The sequence below is a fragment of the Chiloscyllium plagiosum genome, unplaced genomic scaffold (genome assembly GCF_037043375.1).
Source record: "Chiloscyllium plagiosum isolate Xiang-an unplaced genomic scaffold, Cpla_swu_hap1 HiC_scaffold_23, whole genome shotgun sequence".
Classification (NCBI taxonomy): Eukaryota; Metazoa; Chordata; class Chondrichthyes; order Orectolobiformes; family Hemiscylliidae; genus Chiloscyllium; species Chiloscyllium plagiosum.
Genome location: NW_028270161.1, coordinates 40,306,996 through 40,333,234, shown reverse-complemented (window position 1 = coordinate 40,333,234; position 26,239 = coordinate 40,306,996). Strand labels below are relative to the sequence as shown.

Below are 26,239 nucleotides of genomic sequence, written 5' to 3'. Positions count from 1 at the left end.
ATTAAAATTAGCTTTCTCTCTGGGGAACATTGAGGAAAAAAAACTGTCGATAAATTCATTTTCAGGTGAATGAATAAAATTTCAGTCTTACCATTCTTTTAAATATATCCAGAGGCACTCTGCACTTATTTCTATCCATTATAATGACCTGTTGATACACTTCCCAGTTGTGCTGGTTAGTGGAATATCATCTTTCTGAATATGAAAGTTGGTTTTTTTTTTGTTTTAATGAAAATTTAAACATTCAATGTACCCACCTATGTTGAGTGCAGTTAATTGCTGGCACCCAAAGCAGAAACACTATCTAAGAGTCACTATGCTGAGATTACACTACATTTAATCTCCTGTAACAAAATGCCTGAGTAAGGGGGCATCCATTTAAGACTGGGAGGAGGAATTTCTTTGAGAGTAATAGATCTGTGGGGCTCTTTATTAGGGGATATTGAGACTGGCTGTTAAGCCTATTCAAAATTGAGATTGATATTTATGATCCATAAGGTAATCCAATGATTTTGAGGGAAAAGGCAGGAAAGTGTGTTGCAGATTATCCAATCGGCCATGGTCTCGTTGAATGGCAGAATGGACTCCAAGAGCTGAATGGCTTATTTCTACTTTAGGGTGGGAACAGTAAGGAGTCGCGAAACAAGGTATGAATGAGTTGGTGAAGGTGGCCAAAGATAAGAGTGACGAGATAAATTAAGGGGAAACAGCTTTGAAAATTCCATCTGGATTAATGAGGGATACATGTAAACTTTATTTTTAATGTGACACCAAATTGTTTCTAAATTCCTAAATATCTTTTTATTTCCGACACCTTTTTGTTTTTTGGTGGTCTGGATGCATGGGATGTTGTCAACAAATTTGGTTATTTTGTATTTCGTTTATGTGTAATTCAGTGTCAAATTATTCATGTTTATGATTCACAATTTAATATTAATTAGTGGTGTCTCTGAAGTTGTTGGGGAAATGTCTTTGATGCTTATATCCAGAGTGAAAATGGTAGCAAGTGACGCTTCATTAACGTAGATGCTAAGGCTACAAATGTGGCTTGATGAGATCTCATGCTGTTAAATTATATGTTACAACTGTTTGTTTTCATGAACATATGAGTGATAAATTAAATTATTTAGGCTAAGCAGAAGCTGTATGTTTACAGCAGTAATTTAAATACTTGTGCTATGAAAGAAAATGTGTTGGTAATAAATTGCAAACAAAAGTTTTCATCTTTTTCCCTTCAAGTCAGATAATGCTATCAGAGCGGGGTTAATGACCTGACTATCAATGTTCAATACAGTAGTACAAGTAACCAACCCCAACGTCAACTTGGGAAATTGTAGTTTAAACAAGGATGTGACTCAGAGTTTGTTTTGCACAGATTATCCTGTGGATGAGAGCACATGCCACAGTGAAAACTCATTGATGGATTGGGAGGATAGATTAACCACAAGAGTGAAGTCAACCAATTTATGCTGTCCAAGCCATGACAGATAACTGGAAATCCTTGTGTGATGAAAACAGAGGTTACAATTTCTCTCCTGTACAGCATCCATACATTTGTTGTTTAAGTCCCTAATTAATCCTAGTTTGCGCCATCCAATTCAGTTATCTGTTTATCATATTTATTCCATTTTAAATTTGTTGTTTGATTTATAAGTGCATTTTGCTCATGTCATTTGGTACAGCTACAAAAATGTTTTGTGAGACTGGCTGTATTTTGCTCAAGGGAATGGAATTTTGTAAAGATGTCATTATGTTTAAATGGTCTTCATGTTACTGCTATGACTGTATACTTTGCAAGTTAAAATACCAAATGGACTAAAAGTTTTTTATTTTGGTCCATGAGTTTTATTCTCCAATTGTCCTTGAGTTGGAAGATGAAGTCTACTCATGGCAGTGATTTTCTGCCATGGGTCTTCATTCGAGACTGAACAAGTTGGTTCTTGATCCACAGATCTTCGGCACATGGGACAGGATTTGCACAAGCTGGTGGTTTCTGGTCTGTATAACCTTTTCTGCGCTCTACCCCCTCATTTTGGCATTTAGACTTGAAGCATAATGCAATTCAATGGACAAATCATTGCTATTTGAATGGCTGGCAGCAACCTCCTTAAAGGTCATTAATGCCAGTGCTGCTGTCTTTCAAGTAGTGCTTCATAGTATCTTTCCAGTGTTTTATTTGTCTTTCCAAGAAACTCTGGTTGAGAAAAGAGGAACTGATGGGGGTGATGCTTTTCACCCATCTGGGTGCAATATCCATCGCAGTTAATTTTTGCAGAACGTTTGGTCCATCTAATCTAACAGCTGGTGAGACTCCTTTTGTTTTGTGTTTTCCCATTTGAACCTGGAGTATACAATGGAGGGTTTGCTAATAGCATTAGGGGAATTGTTATGAGTACCAGATACAGTCCAGCTTTCACTTCAGTATGGGAATGTGGTGAGGACTTGTTGATTCGCTGAGCTCTGTTGTCAACCACTTGTCACTGTAGTTTGTAGAAGGTTGGGCTAGTGAAGCCAGTCCAATGAAGTCTCAAGCATATAGCACTCTGCACGTTAGTTGAGGGAGCAAATTTAGTTTTGTGAGAAATGTTGTTTTTGACATGTCTTGACATTTTTATATCTGTTGGAAACTCTGCATATACAAGTGGTAAATTATAGCAACCACCAAGAGTTTGAAGATTTCCATAAAAGGATGTTAAACCCAAAGTACGAAAGAGAATAGTTTCCCTTTTGATGTTTCTGTAGTGGGAAACATTATCTGTCACTTGGCCAGTACTAAAATCAGCATTACAGAATTCCCAAGTATATTGTTTTGCTTGGCAGTATATTAAAATCATCTAATAGTAACTGACTCGGGCTGAGATGTTTTAAGACTTCATGAAATGTAAATTTTTTTTTAGAAGAAGTTTATATCGCAGGCATATGGCCATCCATCTTTCACCTTGTGACCTGAAAGCAGACTGAGTGCCTCAAGCCTACCTGCCGAGCTACAAAAGGCTGAAGCTGAGAATTCCTTCTGGGCTTGGCATTTAAGTTGGCATTTAGACAGCACAGATGCTGACAAGAGTACTTTTCAAGCTAATTCTACTTTGGTTATAACTTAGCCCAAGTAATTGCAAGACTTCAAATGGATTGGAACTTCAGGGTAAATAAAGCTCTGACATTTCACCCAGTGGCTTTAAAACTTTACTTATTTTTTGAATGATTTTGTTTCAAATTGTTTTTGTCCATTTTAAGGATGGACTTGATTTCTTTTTGAAGTTCCTATTCCTCAATCTATGCTTAAGGCTGTAAGTAGGATTATATTTAAGAGGGAAATCAGGAGGGCAAAAAGAGGACATGAGATAGCTTTGGCAAATAGGGTTAAGGAGAATCCAAAGGGTTGTTATAAATACGTTAAGGACAAAAGGGTAACTATGGAGAGACGAGGGCCCATCAAAGATCAGCAAGGTGGGCTTTGTGTGGAACCTCAGATAATGGGGGAGATACTAAATGAGTATTAGTATTTAATGTGGAAAAGGACATGGAAGATATAGAATGTAGGGAAATAAGATGGTGACCTCTTGATAAATGACCATATTACAGAGGAGGAAGTGCAGGATGTCTTGAAACACATAAAAGTGGATAAATCCCCAGGACCTGATCAGGTGTACTGTAGAACTCTGTGGGAGGCTAGGGAAGTGATTGCTGGGCCTCTTGCTGAGATATTTGTATCATCGATAGTCACAGGTGAGGTGCCGGAAGACTGGAGGCTGGCTAACGTGGTGCCACTCTTTAAGAAGGGCGGTAAGTACAAGCCAGGGAACTATAGACCAGTGAGCTTGACGTCGGTGGTGGGCAAGTTGTTGGAGGGAATCCTGAGGGACAGGATGTATTTGGAAAGGCAAGGACTGATTGGGGATAGTCAACATGGCTTTGTGCGTGGGAAATCATGTCTCACAAACTTGATTGAGTTTTTTGAGGAAGTTAACAAAGAGGCTTGATGAGGGCAGAGTGGTAGATGTGATCTATATGGACTTCAGTAAGGCGTTCGACAAGGTTCCCCATGGGAGACTGATTAGCAAGGTTAGATCTCATGGAATACAGGGAGAACTAGCCATTTGGATACAGAACTGGCTCAAAGGTAGAAGACCAGAGGGTGGTGGTGGAGGGTGACCAGTGGAGTGCCACAAGGATCGGTGCTGGGTCCACTACTTTTCTTCATTTATACAAATGATTTGGATGCGAGCATAAGAGGTATAGTTAGTAAGTTTGCAGATGACCCCAAAATTGCAGGTGTAGTGGACAACGAAGAAGGTTGCCTCCGCTTAGAACAGGATCTTGATCAGATGGGCCAATGGGCTGAGAAGTGGCAGATGGGGTTTAGTTGAGATAATTGTGAGGTGCTACATTTTGGGCAAGTAAATCTTAGCAGGGCTTATACACTTAATGATAAGGTCCTAGGGAGCGTTGCTGAACAGAGACCTTGAAGTGCAGGTTCATAGCTCCTTGAAAGTGGAGTCGCAGGTAGATAGGGTAGTGAAGAAGGCTTTTGGTATGCTTTCCTTTATTGGTCCGAGTATTGAGTAGAGGAATTGGGAGGTCATGTTGTTGCTGTACAGGATATTGGTTAGGCCACTGGTGGAACATTGCGTGCAATTCTGGTCTCCTTCCTATCAGAAAGATGTTGTGAAACTTGAAAGGGTTCAGAAAATATTTACAAGGATGTTACCAGGTTTGGAGGATTTGAGCTATAGGGAGAGGCTGAACAGGCTGGGGCTGTTTTCCCTGGAGCGTTGGAGGCTGAGGGGTGACCTCTTAGAGGTTTACAAAATTGAGGAGCATGGATAGGATATATAGACAAAATCTTTTCCCTCGGGTCGGGGGGTCCAGAACTAGAGGGCATAGGTCTCTTTAATATCTTTCCCCTCTCGCCCTAAACCTAAGGGGCAACTTTTTCACACACCGTGGTAGGTGTATGGAATGAGCTGCCAGAGGAAGTGGTGGAGGATAGTACATTTGCAACTTTTAAAAGGCATCTGGATGGGTGTATGAATAGGAAAGGTTTGAATGGGATATGGGCTGGGTACTGGCAGGTGGGATTAGATTGCGCTGGGTTATCTGGTCGGCATGGACAGGTATGACCGAAGGGTCTGTTTCTGTGCTGTACATCTCTATGACTCTTCCCTGTATCAATTACTTTCACTGTTTTCTACCTTCAGGTCATTTCAGATTCTGCAAAATGATCTGGGCAATTAATTCTGCCACACAAAAGACTGTTATTTTAATTTTAAAATCAAATTCAAGTACATTTGTTTTATCTCTTGCTCATTTGGTGACATATAGCCAGAGTCCCTCATCTTTAGCTTTCATATGAGTGCTTTCTAATAGAGTAAGTAACTTTCATATTTGTCACTGTCTAGAAGATCGCAACTTTAGTAGAAGTGACTTTTTGATTCCCATTAAAATTATGTTAAAGCCAGAATTTATGCTAAGTGATTGAAGGAGCTTATGTACAAGTTCAAATACTGTACTATACAAACATGACACAGTGCATTCATTGCTGATGTAATTTGCAAAATACATTGCATTACTCTATACAGAAGGAATACATATCTAAGGAAAAAATACCCACCATTGATTACTGTGTGTTTAGGTTGAGCAGGCTCTATCTAGTGGCAACAATCAGTTGGTGCAGGTATCAGTTAAAATCCTTGGACTGCCAGCATTGACCAACCTCTCTCTCCAGATGGCACCCACATTGTCAATACGAGTTCAGGGGAAGAGTCAGGGGATCAAGTTAAGAACAGGGGGAACAAAGCTAGTGGGTGGCAATCGGTTGTGATGGGGAAGCGGGGGAGATGGCGAGTTGGAGGAGTGGTCATAAAAGAATGTTATCCACAGAAGAGGATTTTTGAGGCAAATGATTTTAAAAGTGAAACAGATGTTAAATAGATATACTATTTGACTTTACCCTAGAAATAATAACTTCTTCACTAAATTGTATGTTACACCATGACAGGTTACTTTATACTTGTTATTCGCCATGATGATATTGAGTTGTGGAGTAGGCTGAATGGCTTGTGTTCCTATCCACTCTTTGCACGTATATCATGCAGTCAGTATTGTTGCTAGTTGGCCTGAGCATCGAATGCATCATAAATCCGGATATTGGGATGTGGTCCTAGTAGTTATAAATTGTTGAGTCATAAGTAGCAAGTTTATGCAGTGGGTATTAGTGGAATTTGTTAATTTCAGGATAATTGGATACAGTTTTTATCACAAGGTTACCTTTGTGATTGATATTGAGCCAGACTGAAATCTTAATGGCAAGTCAGCAATACAACCTATTTGTTGCACTTGTTCACAGACTTTCCAGGTGACATTTCTTCACTGAAGCTTGCCGTAATTGTCAAACCATTTTGGTGCAGTGCCTTTTTGAGGGGAAAAAGGGACCTATGCATGGAATATCCATTGGAATGAAATATCCTTCGAGAAGTGGAGTATGGACCAGGAATTGAATTATTATAATAGAATCACCAGAATTATTATAGCACAGAAGGAGAGCATTTAGCCATTGTATCTATGTTGGCCCTCCAAAGGAGCAATTCACCTTCTCACCATAGGCCTGTGTTCCCATTCTCAGAGAACCAATTCTCTTGTGAATGTTTTTGTTAACCCACGGACTTGACAGGCATTATAAGTCCAACATCTAACAACTTGCCAAGGGTAGAAGTTATTTTTCCTCATACTGCCAGTGCTGATTTTGCAACTTACCTTAAACTTGTACCCTCTGGATCTAGATCCTTCCACTAGTGAGAACATTTTCTCTCCATCTACTCCGTCCAGACCCCTCATGATTTTAATACCACTATCAAATCTCGTCTGAATTTTCTCTCTTATCCATGCAGCTTTGACTTCTCCTGTTTTTGGAAATGAAGTTCCTTAACCATAGAAATACTCCTGCAGTCTCTTGAATACCTTCACATGCTTCCTGAGGTGTGATGCCTGGAATCAGATGCACTACTCCAGTTGATGCTGAAACATTGTTATGTACAGGTTTATCAGAATTGCCTTGCTTTTGTACTGTGTGCCCCTATTGATAAAACTCAGGATATTGTCCACACGATAAAATAGTGTCAACTTATCTTTCACTTTCATTGACATCCACGCAAATGCACCCAGACCCCTCTGCTCTTGTTTCCCCCTTACAATTGTACTCTTTATATTGTCAGTGTTCCTCAACTGAGGTGAGTCATATAATTATACATCACAGAAACAGACCTCTTATGTCCAACTAGTCCACACCAACCAAATACCTGAAACTGATGTCCTTTTTACCACCATTTGGCACATTTCCCTCTAAATCCTTCTAATGCATGTCTCCTTTGACATGTAATTGAACCCACCTCTAACGCTTCCTCTGACAGTTCATTCCAGACACACTCCACCCTCTGTGTGGAAAAAGTTGGTCCTCTGGTCCCTTTTTTTAAAGCTTTCCCCTTGTACTTCACATCTATGCCCTCTAGTTTTGGACTCCCCCTACCCTGGGGAACAAAAGACCTTGGCTATTCACCCTATCCACACCCCTCATGATTTTATAATCCTCTGAGGTCATTCCTCAGCTTCTGATGCTCCAGGGGATTCGGCCTCTCCTTTTTATAGCTCAAACCCGTCGATATTGGCAACATTTTATGTAAACCATTTCTGAACCCTTTCAAGTTTAACACTTTTTTCCGATTTAAAAAGTTGACCAGAATTGAACACTTCACATTTCTGTACATTTGATTTCATCTATAACTTGTCTGCTGAATTCCACCAGTTTATACCCTTTTGAAAAGCATGATGTAATCCTTTTCAAATTTGATTAAAAAATTCCAGTTTTGAATAATCATTGCAGTTTGAAGTTGTTTGTCAAGGTGCAAGCCCTGACTAAATATTGAGGAAGAGTCATGTCAATCAAAGACAATCACCTGATGAAGCAGCAGCACTCTGAAAGCTGGTGCTTCCAAATAAACCTGGTGTTGTGATTTTTAACTCTATATCAAAAAGAGGAGACCAAAATAAGACTAAATTGAGAGAGAGCTATTGAGAAAAAACGCTTTTTAAATTGTCAATAATTTTTTAAAATCTGCAGGAATGAGACTCCCTACTTGTGAAATAAGTTTGGAAATAATGAAGGTTTTTCACTGGACAGTGATAAATCTTTTCACTTAGTTTTTCACAGTGAGATTATTTGCTATATACCATCCAAAGTCTAATACTTTGTGCCATTCAATATAAGTCAAGGTCAGATTTTTCAAGATGCCAATTTTTAATGTTGCTTTTCAAGGATGACAGCATCAAGAACAGCAACTTCTTAATCACCACATTTTACTAAACACGTGTGGTCACTGATACCTTCGGTTACCTTCTACAGTGAAATCCCAATGCTTTTGAAAATTAATTTGTTGGATGTCAGCATTGATGTCTAAGTCAGCATTTATTGGCCATCTTTAATTGTCGATGAAGGTGATGACAAGCAGTTGTCTTGAAGAGCTGCAGTTCTTGGAGCATTATTGCTACACTCGTAATGCTGTTGAGAGGGCATTCCAGAATATTCCAGCAACACTGAAAGAATGGTGATTTATTTCCAAATCAGGATGGTGTTTGGCTTGGAGGGGAACATTGGAAGTGGTGGTGTTCCTTTGCATCTGCTGCTTTTATCCTTCTTAAATATGTAATGGACCAGGCCAAACCCCTCAACTTTTCAAGAAAGCAGTCCAGACCCTAACTTTGCTTTTAAGTAAGTGTAAAGTAGATATTCCAGGAGAGAATCAGCTGATCAAACCACTTAGTTTTAAACAAAACGGAATTAATTGACGAGATTACTGAATAAAACACCAACAACAGAAAACAGAATGCTGAATAACTTAATGTCTCTGAAAACCCAACTTAATGATGCTGTTCCAAGTACTTGCAATAATCTCCATACGTCCAAATATTTGCAAACACCCCTTGGCACAAAAGGTAAAAGTGGACACAGGGTCTTACAAGAAAGAAGTCAGAGAGAGCAGGGTCCAGCAACACACTCACACTCACACACTTTTTAAAAAAAAATCAGAGAAAAGCTGAGCTGGGAGTTCTGGCCACTCCCCTTTCATTATACAAGTTTTTTTTAAAAAACTTAACCTTCTGCCTGAGGCAGTATCTGTAAGCTATTATTAAATTGGCCCTAAAACCCTTCAACCTCTGGACTTTTCAGAGCCTGTGTTATTTACGACCTCGTGGGTGGGGGGGGGCGGGGAGGACAGTCTAACCTTGTTTAAAGGAGCAGCTTTGTCACACGTGGTAGGAGTGGCAAGTTGGAAGGCGCTGTTGGAGGAGCCTTAGAGAATTATTGTAGTATAATTTGTACGTGATATACACTGCTGCCATTGTGCTTGGGTGGGGACTTTAGAAGGTAGTAGACAAAGGGTGATTTTACTGATTGAATTTGTTCAATCAGATCTGCAGATTTCCATAGCCAGCACTAATCTTATAGCTTTTTGGGGACAGTTTTGTAGATCTGTCTGGCAAAATTTATCATGTCATTCTTGATTTTAATTCTGGCATTTTTTCGTTCATTCTTTGATCCAGCACACACAGTTCTTTACATTTTTAGTTCTAAAAGTTATACTAAATTGAAAATTAATTATCCAAACACCTAGCATGTTGGTGTCACTGGCTGACGAACAGTAATTGTCCATCCCCAGTTGCCCTTGAGAAGGTGGTGATAAGCTGACTTCTCGAACCACTGCAATCCATGTATAGTAGGTTGACCCACAATGCCTTTTTGAGGGTATTCCAGGATTTTGACCCAGTGACAATGGAGGAATGGTGGTGTATTTCGAACTCGAGTGGGAAATTGCAGGTGCTGTAGTTTCCATGTAACTGCTGCCCTTGTCTTTCTAGATGGAAGTGGTTAGCTAAGGATCTTGGGTGAAATTCTGCAGTGTGCCTTGTAGATAGTACACACTGCTGCTACTGAGCATCAGTGGTGGAGGAGTGGATGCTTGTGGATGTGGTAGCAACCACGTTGGCTGCTTTGTCCTGGATGGTGTCAATTCCTTGTTGGAGCTGCACCAATCCAGGCAAGTGGGGAGTATTCTATCACATGCCTGACTTGTGCCTTATAGATGGTGGATAGGCTTTGGGGATTCAGGAGGTAAATTACTCATCTCTGTAATCCTAACCTCTGATCTGCTCTTGTAGCCACTGTCTTTTAATAGAAAATCAGTTGAGTTTCTAGTCAATGGGAACCCACCGGAAGGTGATAGGGGGTTCAGTGATGATGATAATGCCATTGAGTGTCAAGGGGTGCTGATTAGATGTCTGTCTCTTATTGCTGATGGTCATAGCCTGGCATTTGTGTGGCATCAATGTTATTTGCCATTTGTCAGCCCAAGCCTGGATATCATCCAGATCTTGTTGCATTTGAATGTGGAGTGCTTCAGTAACTGAGGAGTCATTAAGCACAATTCATGTTGTGGAATCATTGGCGAACATCCCCACTTCTGACCTTGTGATGGAGGGAAAGTCATTGAAGCAACTGAAGACAGTTGGGTCAAGAAGACTGCCCTGAGGAACTACAACAGAGATGTCCTGGACCTGCAATGACTGACTGATATTCCACAACCGTAAACCTCTTCCTATGTGCCAGGTATGACTCCGACCAGAGGAGTATTTTCCCTCTGATACCCACTGATTGCAGTCTTCTGGCTCCTTGATGCCACACTCAGTCAAAAGCAGCCTTGATGCCGAAGGCTGTCACTCCTACCTCGCCTCTGAAATTCAGTTCTTTTTGTCCATGTTTGAACCAGGACTGCAATGAGGTCAGGAGCTGAGCGGTCCTAACAGAACCCAAACTGAGAATCACCTGAGCAGGATGGCACTGCTGATGGAATCTTTATTGTCGGTTGCTTAATTAAATTTAGTGCTATTATCAGGTTTCGCGTCAAATGGGCTTGCTGCATTTGGGGCTTAGTGCAGCACAGCATGAAAAAACTACATTGAGCAATTGCCTGTATGTGGTTCAGTCCTGTTAACTTCATTATTTGAATAATTACTTCCTCAAGTATGGATATTTGACCAGATGCTTCTTAATCATATGTTTCTTAATATAACGAGAGAGAATTGTTTTGATGTATGATTTGAAGCACAGCCAACCAATGAGTTGGCACTTCTTTGTTTGAGAGGCTTTATTGCAACACCAAGAGAAAGAGATTTCAGAAAGAAAACATCTGTCAGTACTGAGTGAGGCACAATACATATGCAACAGATTTTGATGGCTTACAGTTTTATATCTTGACTTTCCTACTGAGATAGCGATCTTTCTATTCTCTTCATACTGACATGTAATTTGAGGAAAAAACATGTCTATTTTTATACTAATTTTTGAAAAAAAGACTTCTGCGTCAAGTTTCTTAGAATTCTGAGGCAATTGGGCATGACTTTTTTGGCTGGATTTTCCATTACTGTGAAAGTTTCTCTGCTGTTTCCATAGTCAGATGTCAGTAAACCTCCAACGATGTTCACCACACTGGAAAAATACAGATTTATGAAAAGCTACTTGTAAAACTTATAGTCCGATCTGCAGCGTTGCAATTTTTAACATGCAGTATCACTTTCAATTGTCCTGTTTTTAAATTTCAAGAATGATCTAATGTTTGGTACAGGCATTCATCCTCATTCTGAGGGCAGCCCACTGGGCCAGTGCTCAAAGTTGCCAGGGACTAGGGTTCAGTTCCAGCCTCAGTCAGCTGCCTGTGGAGTTTGCACATTCTCCCTGTGTCTGTGAATTTCCTTTTGGGTGCTTTAGTTTCCTCCCACAGTCCCAAGATGTGCAGGATTATGGAAGAGAGTAAGGGTGGGTCTAGTGGGATGCTCTTCAGAGTGTTGGTGTGGACTCGACGGCATTTTATGAATTTACTTTGCGAAGCAAAAGTTCTCACTCACTCACTCACTCATAATAAATTGATTAGGGGTTGAGCAGTTGGAAATTTAGCATGGCTCCATCGGGGATGAAGAAACTTTTTTTAAAAAAAACTGCTGGTTAGTTGGGTTGGAAAGGAGTAAATTCTCACAGCTCGGGATGGAATGAGAAAATGGGAGAAAATTTAGCAGCATTTTGCAACTGCCTAAAGTTTGCAGGAGATTGTCACGAGAATGAGGCACTAAGGTTTTGAAGAGTCAGAGTTCAGGACATAATTAAATTGTTTAGTGTGGAGTATAGTTAATTTTTTTTCTGGAGATTAAGACTGGATAGAACTTGAGAGACCAGAGTTTATAATGGGTAAGGCTGAATGGTTTGCTCTGAATCCTGAGGGAAACTGGTGAGTGGAGGTCTAGGACTATGAGTGGGGCTCAGGCTGTACTTTTGTGGAAACATCCAGATTACAGATAACTTTCAGTTTTATTTCTGGCAAACAGAATGTTGAGATTGAACATCAGGCAGATAGCCAGAAAATGTTTAGCCGTTCAGGAACTGTGTAACTCCAACATGATGGATAAATGTTGATATTTGACATTGCAATTATAAATATTTTAGAGATAGTTACGGTATAGTTTTAAGTTATTCAATTACAAATTAATGGAACATGTACATTGTAGCCTTTCAATAATATGTATATACAGATAGTTCACAAGAATGGAAAAACATAATAAAAAGCCATTCAGCCCATTGGATAAGTTGCACCATTCAGTAGGATAATGGCTGACCTTGGCACATCCACATCTACCTTGGATGGAGAATTCCAAACATTCACAGTTCTTTTTGGGTGGAGAAATTAAGTAATCCTTTTCATCTTTGTCCCCAAGCCAGAGAAATCAGTATCACCCCCTTTGTAATCTTGAATATTTCAGTGAGATCTCCTTTTTCTAAATTCCAGAGAATATTGGCCCAGTTTACTCATGCTGTCACCCCAGGGAACAATCAAGTGAACTTGGTCTGTACTACCTCCAATCCAAGTAAATGCTTCTTTAAATATAACATTCAAAATTGCACATTGTATTCCAGGTGTGTTCTCCTCAAAGCCTCGTAATTGTAGTCAGATTTCCTATTTATAGTCATTCAGTAAAACAGAACTTGAGTATTTCTGAAAGAACATTTTTTTGAAGGTTTCCATCATCCACTCGTTACTCATCACTCATTTAGTATAAGTGTTGGTTTTTAAAATAAGAGAGTGCTGATTGGTTGGTTGGACAGTTGCAGGGCTTTGTTATGCAACAGTTAATAGTGATTGACCGTTAACTTCCAGGCTTCATGTAGATTTAAATCGGGCAGAATTGACCAGTTTGGTCATGGAAATTGCTTATTGATAGGTTTTTATTTAAACAGCTCTTTCTCATTGTACTCCAGTTTTTTTTCAAAAAAGATAAATAGACACTGTTCTTGCATGGGACAGTTAGATAAGGTGGTTTAGAAGGCGTGTAGGATGCTGCCTTCATGAAGCCATAGAATGCAGCAGAATGGAGGGTATGCTGATACTATGTAAAACATTGTTCAGGCTACCATAGGAGGGGACTGCATGCAGTTTTGGTCACCACATTTGCAGGGAGGATGTGATTGCACTGGAGAAGGTATGAAATCTTTTGAGGGGCATACATAAAGTGGAGAGGAAGGCATTTTTTTCCATCAAGTCAATAATTCGGTCAAAAATTCAAGGTGAGAAGGAGCATACTGAGATTTTGTTCAGCTTGAAATCTGTCTGAGTGGCTGAGTCAGAAACCCACAACAAAATTTTAAGTAATACTTAGATATTCACTTGCATTGTGGTAGCCTCAGTGGCGCTGGAGCAAGAGATGGAAAATAGACAATAGGTGCAGGAGTAGGCCTTCAGCCCTTCGAGCCTGCACCGCCATTCAATATAATCATGGCTGATCATTCCTAATCAGTATTCTGTTCCTGCCTTATCTCCATAACCCTTGATTCCACTATCTTTGAGAGCTCTATCCAACTCTTTCTTAAATGAATCCAGAGAGTGGGCCTCCACTGCCCTCTGCGGCAGAGCATTCCACACAGCCACCACTCTCCGGGTGAAGAAGTTTCTCCTGAGCTCTGTCCTAAATGGTCTACCCTGTATTTTTAAGCTGTGTCCTCTAGTTCGGCACTCACCCATCAGTGGAAACTTGTTTCCTACTGCCAGAGTGTCCAATCCTTTCATAATCTTATATGTCTCAATCTTCGAAACTCAAGGGTATACAAGCCCAGTCGCTTTAGTCTTTCAGTGTAAGGTAATCCTGCCATTCCAGGAATTGACCTCGTGAACCTACGCTGCACTCTCTCAATAGCCAGAATGTCTTTCCTCAAATTTGGAGAACCGAACTGCACACAGTACTCCAGGTGTGGTCTCACCAGAGCCCTGTACAGCTGCAGAAGCACCTCTTTGCTTCTATACTCAATTCCTCTTGTTATGAAGGCCAGCATGCTATTCGCCTTCTTCACTACCTGCTGTACCTGCATGCTTGCCTTCGTTGACTGGTGTACAAGAACACCCAGATCTCTCTGTACTGCCCCTTTACATAAATTGATTCCATTGAGGTAGTAATCTGCCTTCCTGTTCTTGCCACCAAAGTGGATAACCATACATTTATCCACATTAAACTGCATCTGCCATGCATCTGCCCACTCACCTAACTTGTCCAGGTCACCCTGTAATCTCCTAACATCCTCATCACATTTCACCCTGCCACCCAGCTTTGTATCATCAGCAAATTTGCTAATGTTATTGCTGATACCATCTTCTATATCATTAACATATATTGTAAAAAGCTGCGGTCCCAACACGGATCCCTACGGTACCCCACTGGTCACTGCCTGCCATTCCGAAATGGAGCCGTTTATCACTACCCTTTGTTTCCTATTAGCCAACCAATTTTCAATCCAATCTAGTACTTTGCCCCCAATACCATGCGCCCTAATTTTACTCACTAACCTCCTGTGTGGGACTTTATCAAAAGCTTTCTGAAAGTCCAGGTACACTACATCTACTGGATTTCCCTCGTCCAACTTCATAGCTACATCCTCAAAATTCAAGAAGATTAGTCAAGCATGATTTCCCCGTCATAAATCCATGCTGACTCTGTCCTATCCTGTTACTACTATCCAGATGGGCAGTAATTTCATCCTTTATAATAGACTCCAGCATCTTTCCCACCACTGAGGTCAGACTAACTGGTCTATAATTTCCTGCTTTCTCTCTCCCACCTTTCTTAAAAAGTGGTATAACATTAGCCACCCTCCAATCCTCAGGAACCGACCCTGAATCTATTGAACTTTGGAAAATAATCATCAACGCATCCACGATTTCTCGAGCCACCTCCTTCAGTACCCTGGATGTAGACCATCAGGCCCCAGGGACTTGTCAACCTTCAGACATAACAGCCTCTCCAACACCAATTCCTGGCAAATATAAATTCCCTTAAGTCCAGGTCCTTCAGCCACTGTTACCTCAGGGAGATTGCTTGTGTCTTCCCCAGTGAACACAGATCTGAAGTATCCATTTAATTCCTCTGCCATTTCTTTGTTCCCCGTAATATATTCCCCTGTTTCTGTCTTCAAGGGCCCAATTTTTGACCTAACCATTTTATTGCCTTGCACATACCTAAAAAAGCTTTTACTATCCTCCTTAATATTCTTGGCCAGTTTACCTTTGTACCTCATTTTTCCTCTGCTTATTTCCTTCTTAGTAATCCTCTGTTGCTCTTTAAAAGCTTCCCAGTCCTCAGTTTTCCCACTTATCTTAGCTATGTTATACTTTTTTTCTGTTTTAACTTTATATGTTTCTTTACTTCCCTCGTCAGCCACGGCTGCCCATGCCTCCTCCTGGGATCTTTCTTCCTTTTTAGGAATGAACTGATCCTGCAACTTCTGCATTATACACAGAAATATCCGCCATTGTTCCTCCACGGTCATCCCTGTAAGGTATTGCACCATTGAACTTTGGCCAGCTCCTCCCTCATAGCTCCATAGTTCCCTTTATTCAACAGAAGTACTGTCACTTCCAACTGTACCCTCTCCCTCTCAAATTGCAGATTGAAGCTTATCGTATTATGGTCACTACCTCCCAATGGCTCCTTCACTTCGAGGTCTCTGACCAATTCTGGTTCGTTACACAATACCAGATCCAGAATTGCCTTCTCCCTGGTCGGCTCCAGCACCAGCTGTTCTAAGAATCCATCTCTGAGGCACTCCACAAAGTCTCTTTCTTGAGGCCCAATACCATCCTGATTCTCCCAGTCGACCTGCATGTTAAAATCCCCCATAACAACTGTAGTGACATCTTTGCGACAGGCCAATTTCAGCTCCTGATTCAACTTACATCCGACATCCAGACTACTGTTTGGGGGCCTGTAGATGACTCCCAAGAGGGTCTTTTTACCCTTGGTATTTCTCAGCTCTATCCACACTGACTCTACATCCCCTGACTCTAGGTTCCCCCGCGCAAGGGACTGAATATCGTCCCTTACCAACAAGGCCACCAAAATGAGATTGGTGTGGTCAGAAACAAAGAAAGAATGCTGGAGAAACACAGCAGGCCTATGCAGAGAGAATTGGAGTTAACACTTCAAAAGTGCAGAACTTCATCAGGTATGAAGAGACATGCCAAAATTCACCAGCCTAACAGTTTGTCTCTGTGCAGATGCTGCCTGACCTGCTATGTTTCTCCACCATTTTGTTTGTTTAAGTTTGAGCATCTGCAGTATTGCCTTTCCTTTAGTGTAGACAGACCTTTAGCAGGTAGGTCATTCAGTTCCTCCTCCCGCTGCCGTCTCCCCTCCTGCTGCCGTCTCCCCGGGCACTCTGAGAGACTGGGCACATTGCAGAACCGAGTGTGAGCACCTTTTATAGCCTTCCATGAGTTTGTGAGATAGGGAGAAATGATCAGACTAGGAAATCATCATTCTGTAGTGTGCATTAAACCTGTTCCTAATTCAACACTTGATTAACGTTGTATTTTTGACTGACTGACTTACCATGTGAGACTTGGCAGAAAGCCATGCTGAAATTCATGTCCTTTTGCTTACTTATTTAATCTTCAATAATCTTGGCTAATGTATCTTACTTGTTAGGAATTGAGGTCAACTTTGCAGCATATTTTGTATTTACCTGGTTAGATATTGATTTTGGTGCTTGCTTTGGCCCATTGTTCCAATGCTGCAGTTTTAAAATTTAATATTGAAATAAGTTGTTGGGAAATGTCTAATTGATTGCAAAAATAACACTAAAGGCAAATGAGTACTTTACTACTCTCATAATGCCAATTGATTATCTATACACTGATTCATTTTCAGACCAAAATTTTCATCTTGGAATGATAAATAGAGTAAATGCAGCGAAGTTTGATTAAATTTAAGGGCATATCTGACTGGGAAGAAAAGTTGAGTTTACACGAGATATGCATGCCTGTGTACGTTTGTGTTAAATGCAATTTTAATGCAGACAAATGTACTGGTGCTTTTCACATTGGGAAATTCATGCAAGGAAGTGTACAACTGCAAAATTTGGATAAGCAATGAGTTTTATATGTACAGCATTGAATACAAAAGGAAAGTATTTGCAGGTCTCTTGGAAGGCTTCAGTTGATGTATTGTCTCACTTAATGGGGCACCTCACTGTTGTAAAGGGTGCTATGAGGATTTACTGGAATGACAGGCTATGGTAGAAAAGAATGCTTGAAGTTTAAGCTCACTGGAATCAGATGTGAAGTCAATTGTGAAGATTCATGTCACTTAAAGAAAATGATAAATTATTTTTCAACATGGAAGAAAATTTGTTTCCACTGGTTGATAACAAGTGGGAAACTCCAGGACAGTCGTCATGAATGAGGAGAAAGTTGCATGATTTCTGTTTGTTTATGACATAAGGGATCCCACTTTCTAATAACCTTATTTCAAAGCTATTGAGGCAGATGTTCACAATACTCAGAAGGGAATTGGCTAAATGTCCCAGAAATGAAAAATGTGAAAACGATTCATAACAATAAGATCAAAGCGGTAGCAATTTCTAACTAGTACAAATATGAAGGACAGTGATTGATTCATGGTCCTGTTATTTCATGAAGATATTTTGTTGATTTGTATTTCATTACCACTCTTTTCAAGAGAATGGACCTTGTGCTTCTGTTAACAAGTCGCATCATCTTCATCTTAGAATAATGACACTGCCTGGTTTCACAGTTGACAGGAACTGTTGCTGATTTTATATCACAGTGACTTGGTGTAACTTCAACAGAAACATTCAAGGATTCCTTATTGAAATGTGGAAAACAGGTCATTTAGTTTAACTACTGATATTGATTTATAGTGCACCGTAATGTATTTTCTTGAATGTTTAAACTTGCAATAGAAACTCTATAAAATAGATGTAAATCTTAGCAACATCTTTAGTATAAGGGGGCTTTTCTAAGGTTTTTAATTCAAAACAGAGGAAAAACATTGGTGTCAATGAAATTTCTGCAAGTATTTGCTAAAACACTGTATTGTTCCTTTTTTTTTGTCTTCCAGCTCCAGTGATAAACCGATTTACCCGACGAGTATCTGGTAGGAATACAATTTGTACTTCTGATTCTTCTGAAGTGATATAAATAATGGAGGGAAAGATGACATTTATATTGTAGAATTTAATTAACTTTGGCACTGTCTAATTGCAGTGTGGTATGCTTAAAGACAATTCTGCATTTCAATGAATCAGTGGGCAATTACTTTATTTTACTCTGGAATTACATACTATGTAAAATGCTGTTGTACTATCAGCATATCCTCCATTCTGCTGCAAAGTAAAATATGCTAGCATTTAACAGCTGAGAATTCAAAATTCATGAAATACTGTATGGGCAACATTTTGGTAGTTAATTTCTGTGGGAAAATGTATTGCTAAGGAAATGACTTTTCACTCTTGATTTTTATGTGAATGACTTGTACATACGTAGCTTTATCAATTATCACTCGCAACCTTGCCCTTAGCAGAAAGCTATTCTATAAATAGGTTTGACCATTTAAAAAGTTTGTGTGCTGGTTATGTAGTCAAAAGTGTAAGATATTTGTATGCATAGGATTAGGGTTGACTTTAATTTTGATATTTTAGTTTCTTTTTACTTTCTAACAGGTGTGGAACAAATGCATAATCTACAAATAATGAAAGGGTTAAATTTGATTATTCCCAAAATGCTTTGGGTTTGAATATATCAATACAATTTAGCTGACTGTTTCGCTTCTGCTGAAAGTGCAGGTTGTATGATATGTATCTATTGTTCTAGTGTTCTATTTTTGTGACTGCATTGTGAAATTCGATAGCTAAGGCAGTCTTCAAATAGGAAGTGGGACAGTGAAGTTCAGGGTGATTAGTTATATCTTAAACGCTAAACAAGTTGGCAGCTGGTGTCTTTGAAGGAAATATCTCATTTTCTGGGTGTTTTGTTCACTGTAACACTCGGCATGCCATAATGAGTCAGCAATGACTATTCATAAGATCCTAGAAATGCCTTGAAGATATCCTTAACAGTTTGTTAGCTCAGTTGTCTGGCCAGCTGGTTTATGATGGAGTGATGCCAACAGTGGGGGTTAAATTCCCACACTGGCTGAGGTTACCATGAAGGAATCTTCTTCTCAACCTTTTCTGACTCCAAGGAGCAAGCAGCCCTATGGTCCAATAGGACTACAGTGACACTTGCAATTTCGAAGAAGTCAAGGAAGTTGGCAAAAAGCGAAGAGGACAAGCTTTGGATTATCACTGTTCCTAGAACCACATCCTGTGTTGTATTTCGTCATCTGGGGATCTCGGCCAATTCAGCTTGCTACGAGAAATACTTTCAAATTTTGTATACACTTCCTAAAATATGACCCTTTTTTTTCCCCCTTTTTCTAATTGAACCAATGAAGCTCTCAGTTTGGCAACTTTCAGAAATGGACAGAGGAGGAGTGCATCTGCTGGAACTAATAAGCAGGACATTTCCAGCCTTCCATTTCTTAAAAAAAAAAGTACAATTGTTTGCATTTCTTCCCCCGACACCCCGGAAACCTGTTGTGGTGTATCCTGAGAAATTTTGTGATGACACTTTCATTGAAATACATTGCATTTTCAGGAACCCAGTCAGCTGACATTGGAATTTTTAAATCACTTTCACCCAGCACTGGAGTGACAATTTAGAAACTGAAAATTATGGTAAATGGTGAAGTATTAAAAGAATTAGTTCATGTCAGTAAAAACATGCTGACAGTTTCCAATAAAGATGCCTTTGGTGACATAGGCCCAATGGATTTCCTCCTTTTTAAAGGCAAAGTAAAGTCTTCTTTTCCAGCCAGCAGTTTGGTGACAAATGAAGAGTTTGTGAGGCAGGCTGCTAACTCACCCTGGTGTCCTGCTTTCCTTCTGGAGGTCAAACAGCAATTCACTTTGGAGTTTTAAAATTGTATGTTTGTGTAATTCAATGAGGTTGGATTAACCCATCTTGGTGGGATGATTAGCAAGTCTTTAAGCTAACAATGTAGTTTTACCTCCCACATCAGACTTTCCATTGCGAGGTGACAACTTAATGAAATGCATTAGGGTTCCTTTAGTGTAGCGGTTGTAATGTTTTCCTTTTGACCAGAGCTGGCTGGAGGCAGAGAGTTCAGCTCCAAGACCTTTTATTGCTAGTTTAAGCTGCAATGTCTATGGATTACGGGGGTTTCAGAAACTTCTGAAAATATGATCAGATTATCCTGGCCAGGAAAGCTATCCATTTTTAAAGGAGATGGAATTCAAGCCTGAAAATGTAGAAGACAGTGCAGCTTTCTTCAGAATTTTTTTTTTAACCCTCTGGCTGTGACACTGTTGAAAAGTAATCTTTGTTTAACCAGGAGTTGTTGAGGCTCTAAAGTTTTATTTAAACTGCTTGTTTTTAATCACTCTTGCAGCATGGGTGTCGCTGGCTAGCCAGCATTTATTAAGTTTGAAGGCGGTGCCTTATTGGACTGTTGCAGTTCACATGTTGTAGATTGACCCACAATGCACTTAAGGAGCAAATTCCAGGATTTAGATATAGTGACAGTGAAAGAACAGCAATAAATTTCCAAGTCAGGATGGGGAGTGGCTTGGGGGGGAACTTGCAGATGATGGCTGTAGGTACATGGAAACTTGTCCTTTTAGATGGAGTGGCTGTGGGTTTGGCAAGTGCTGTTTAAGGATCTTTGGTAAATTGCTGCAGCGCACCTTGTAGATGGTACACACTGCTGTTACTGAGCATAGGTGGTGGAGGGAGTGTATGCTTGTGGATGTGATGTCAGTCAGGTGAACTGCTTTATCCTGGATGGTATCAAGTTTCTGGAGTGGGACTGAAGCTGCACCCATCTAGGTAAGTGGGGAGTATTCCATCACACTCTTGACTTGTGCATTTATAGGTTGATGTATAGGCTTTTGGGAGTCAGAACGGGAGTTACTTTCTGCAGAATTTCTATCCTCTAACCTGTTCTTGAAGACAGTGTGGTGAGTCCAGTTGAATTTTTTTGTCATTGGCAACCCCCAGGATAGTGAAGGATTTGGTGATGGTGTAACACCACTGAATATCAGGGGTGGTCGTTTGATTGTCTCTTATTAAAGATTGTCTTTGTGTGGCACGAATATTAATTCACTTGTCAGCTCAAGCCTGGATATTGTCCCGATCTTGTCACATGTGAATATAGCTTGCTGCAGTATCTGAGGAGTCATGAATGGTGCTGAATATTATACAGGCATTGGTGAACAAACAGACTTATGACCTTATGATGGAGGGTGGGTCATAGAAGCAGCTGAAGATGGTTGGTTATTGGACACTATCTTGAGGAGCCCCTGGAGAGAAGCCCCTGGAGTTGAGATGACTGACGTCCGATAATCAATCATTTTCTTTTATGCCAGGTATGATTCCAATGAGTGGAGAGTTTGTCCCCTGATACCATTTGTGGCATCAAGGAGTCCTAGCAAAACAGGTCAAATATGGCTTTGATGTCAAGGGCTGACACTGTCACCTTCCGTCTGGATTTCAGTTCTTTTCTCTGTTTGAACCAAGGCTATAATGAGGTCAGGAGCTGAGTGGCTCTGATGGAACCCAAACTAGGCATCACTGAACAGATGCTATTTCATAGCACTGATAATGATACTGTCTGTGACTTGACTTATACTTTCAGTCATCAGTAAATTATGATAGAGCAGTAATTGGCTGGGTTGGATTTTTCCTGCTTTTCCAGTACTGGATATACCTGGGCAATCCTTCATGTTGGTTAAATGCCAGTGTTGTAACTACACTGGAACAGCTTGGCTCGGGGAGCAGGTTCTGGAGCACAATGTACAGTATTATTGCCAGAATGTTGTTAGGGCCTATAGCCTTTGTAGTATCCAGTGGCTCCAATGTTTCATGACATCATGTGGAGTGAATTGGATTGGCTGAAGATGTATATCTAATGTTGGGCACCACTGGGGGAGGCTGAGGATGGATCATCCACTTGGTACTTCAGATTGCTGCTGGCATGTTCTCTTGCACACTTCTTTGAACTTGGGTTGATTCCCTGGCTTGATAGTGATGTTTGAATGGGGAATATGCTGGGCTATGAGGTTGCAGACTGTGTGCTGGGGTACGATTCTGCTGCTGTTAATAGCCCACAGCATCTCATGGATGCTTAGTCTGGAGTTGCTAGGTCTGTTCAAATCTGCTTAATTTAGCAGTGATTAGTGCAAGGCAGTGATCGTACCAGAGCTTAGTGCAAGATAAACCCAGCAGATTTAGAAGCACAATGGTATACAATCGGGAGGGAGCTGCCCTGGGAGACCTCAACGTTGATTCTGAACACGAGACTTCATGGGGCCACCTCTGCTGTGTCTGTCATACCAGTGGGACAGGATATATCAGTGATAGTGATGGTGGTGTCTGGTACATAAATTATGTCAGACTGTTGGTTCAGATTCAACATGGGCAAGGCAACTTAGTATCACATACAGATTCATCAGCTGAGCAAGGAGAAAGTGAGAACTGCAGATGCTAGAAAGTCAGTCGAAAAGTGTGGCACTGGAAAAGCACAACAGACAAGCAGAAGGCTGGAAGAACATTGCAGGTCAGGCAGCATCTGAGGAGCGGGCGAGTTGACGTTTTGGGCATAAGCCCTTCCTGATGAAGAGCTTGCGTCCGAAACGTTGACTCACCTGCTCCTGAGATGCTGCCTGACGTGCATTTCTAGCACCACACGTTTTGACTCTGTCAGGGACATTGTCTGTCAGATATGGTTCCATAAGTATGACTAAATCAGGCTGTTGCTTCGCTAATCTCCGAGACGGGGCTCTCAATTTCAGTAGTAGTCCCCAGATGTTAGTGAGGAGGGCTTCACATGATCAACAGGACTGTTTCTGCCATTGTATTTGCCAGGTATTCCATCTGGTTTCATTTCTTTGTTGAGACGTTATAGTGATTGATACCACTGAGAGGTATGCAAGGTCATTTCAGAGGGCAGTTGAAAGTCAACCACACTGCTGTAGGCCAGATTAAGTGAGGATGGCTGACTTTGGCAGATGGTGGTATAGTGGCACAGTAGTTAATGTTGCAGGGACCTGGGTTTGCTGCCTGCTTTGGATTACTGTTTGTTTAGAGTTTGCATGTTCTTCTTGGGTATGCATGCATTTCTTCCCATTGTTTCAGTTTCCACTTGCAATCCAAACTTGCAGATTAGGTGGATTGGCCATACGAAATCAGGTTTATGGGGATAGGATGGGTTGCATAGGATGCCTTTTGAGGGTTGATGCAAACTTGAGAGGCTGAGTGGTCTTTTTTTTTTGCACTGTAGAGATTCCATGATTCCTGACCTGAAGGACATTAGTGAGTCCAAAAGATGTTTCTGACAATTGGCAATGGCTTCATGGTCATCGGTCTGTTCTGAATTCCACATTTTTCTTATTTGCTGTCATGGATTGAAACCGGATGTTGAGTCACTGGGCATTGTCTACCCATTTCTGTGCCCAATTTCTGATTGGCTTCTTTAAACGTAATGGTCATCTTACTGATCATTTCCTTACAGACTCCTGATTCATTCTTTTACATATCAATCTTTTCTATGATCATCTGTTTCATGACTGTTTATTCGCTTTTAATTTACCAACTCCATAGATCTTTGCCAAGGTGATGTGGTACCAATAAGAAATTTGTGTCTCTTCTTGGAGCATGTCATGTCGCTTCCTAGTAATTAATTACATCATCCCAAATGATACATCTCAATGACAAAGCAACTACAGAATCTAATTACAAAGTAATATATGAAATTGCATACACAATACTATAGGCCAGTTTACAATTTCACAAAACTAAAACATTTTTCCTTTTACCTCAAAGCTTTCTGATATGTCAGCCTTAGTTAACATTAGCCTGAATCATAAAATACGAATAAAATCATGACCCAAGAGCCTTAATTTATCCTTGAGGCCATATGGCTTTCTTCATAGAACGTTACAGTGAAACCTGTGAAACCAATCTGAAGCCCATCTAACCTACACTATTCTATTTTCATCCATATGTTTATCCAATGCCCATTTAAATGCCCTTAAAGTTGGCGAGTCTACGACTGTTGCAGGCAGGGCATTCCACGCCCCTACTACTGAGTTTAAAAAAAAAACCTCCTGACATCTGTCTTATATATATCATCCCTCAACTTTAAAGCTGTGTCCCCTCATGCTAGCCATTGCTATCAAAGGAAAAAGGCTCTCACCGTCCACCCTTTTCTAACTCTCTCATCGTATGTCTCAATTAAGTCAATATTCAGCTTTCCTTCCTTCCTTGTCTCCAATGAAAACAGCCTCTAGTCCCACAGCCTTTCCTTGTAAGACCTTCCCTCCATACCAGGCAACATCCTAGTAAATCTTCTCTGAACCATTTTCCAAAACTTCCACAGTCTTCCTATAATGCGGTGACCAGAATAGTACGCAATACTCCAAGTGCGGCTGCACTAGAGCTTTGTACATTTGCAACATGACCTCATGGTTCTGAAACTCAGACTCTCTCTCTCTACCAATAAAAGCTAGCACATCATATGCCTCCTTAACAACCCTATCAACCTGGGTGGCAACCTTGAGGGATTTATGTGCATGGAATTCTTCCTTAATGGATAATTTCTTCCATAGCTAACCATAATTAAACAGAATTTAATCTGGTTAAAATGATTAATTATTGGAGGATTGCTGAATTCTATTTTGGGAAGGGAGACATGAGAGTCGGGGATGGAAAGAAACTTGGGAATGTGAGTGGAATTTTCAAGGCAGCTGAACACATGGTTGTGATATTGATGACTCAATTCATCAGCTGTTTCTCATTGGATCCTTAAATAGTGAGAGTAGAGAGCTTGCTGCAAGGTATTTCGGGAAGAGACCAGCAGTAGAGAAATTTAAATCGAGAGTCTTGTTTGCAGTCCAGGAAAATATTAGACATGGGATATTTTGGCAGAAAATTGTAAGCTTGGTAGATTTGTGGATTTTCACCATTCACTTGGTAGATGCAAAGCTAATTGTTTCAGCTTCACTGCACCTAGTGTCCTTGGACCAAGGCTGGTGCGGAGAGATCATGAAGAACCAAGAAAGGGTTTGTTCTTTGAAGAGCCTTGAAACAAGGGGAAGAGGTCCAGGTGATAGTATGGTTCTGTGGTGATGATGGTACATGGTCCATTGTATAATTGCCCACACTTGAAGTCTGATATGCATGTATTGTTCTGCCCTTGTACAGTCCCTAGTCACCTCCCCTGTGCATCCAAGATGAAATCTATTTCAGTTTCTACATGTTGCTTCAGGGTTTGATCCTCCCCATTTCTTAAATCTTTGTATTCCCTCTGGCAACAAGTGGTATACTTCCTTGATATGTAATCTGTTGCATTCCATCCACCCTAGCAACCACCATGCTTTTCAGTTGCTGAGCTTGTCTTGGCACATGGATTTGAGAATGCTCTATCTTTAATTTTTTATCTGCCCCACCTTCAATAAAATTTCTCAACTTAGCCAAGTAGGAATGCCTTTAGTCATCTCTGCTTATTGCTTGATATATGTTTCATGAAGGAACCATACATGTTGAAACTTGATGTGCTCAGGTTGCTGAGTACTGAGGACATTCTAGATTTTTAATGTTTGAAAATCATTGAAGAAGAATTGATGGCAAGAATTCTAATCAATTTTTGTAAAGTTTCTGTGTAGCCTTTGTATGTCACGTTATGACATGACAATTGCAAGTGTCACACATCATTGGAACAAATATTGATTGCCCCCAAT

At 40.4% G+C, this 26,239-nt stretch overlaps 1 protein-coding gene across 4 annotated transcripts in view; it reads left to right on the top strand.

Annotated features, from left to right (window-relative positions):
• prkar2b (protein kinase, cAMP-dependent, regulatory, type II, beta) overlaps positions 1–26,239 on the top strand; it is a 123,951-nt gene that overhangs the window by 8,971 nt on the left and 88,741 nt on the right. For all 4 annotated transcript variants that reach the window (XM_043713670.2, XM_043713668.2, XM_087999550.1 and 1 more), the window contains one exon: positions 18,502–18,537. In XM_043713670.2, the coding sequence (XP_043569605.2) occupies positions 18,502–18,537 (36 nt within the window). The remainder of the gene's footprint in view (positions 1–18,501; positions 18,538–26,239) is intronic.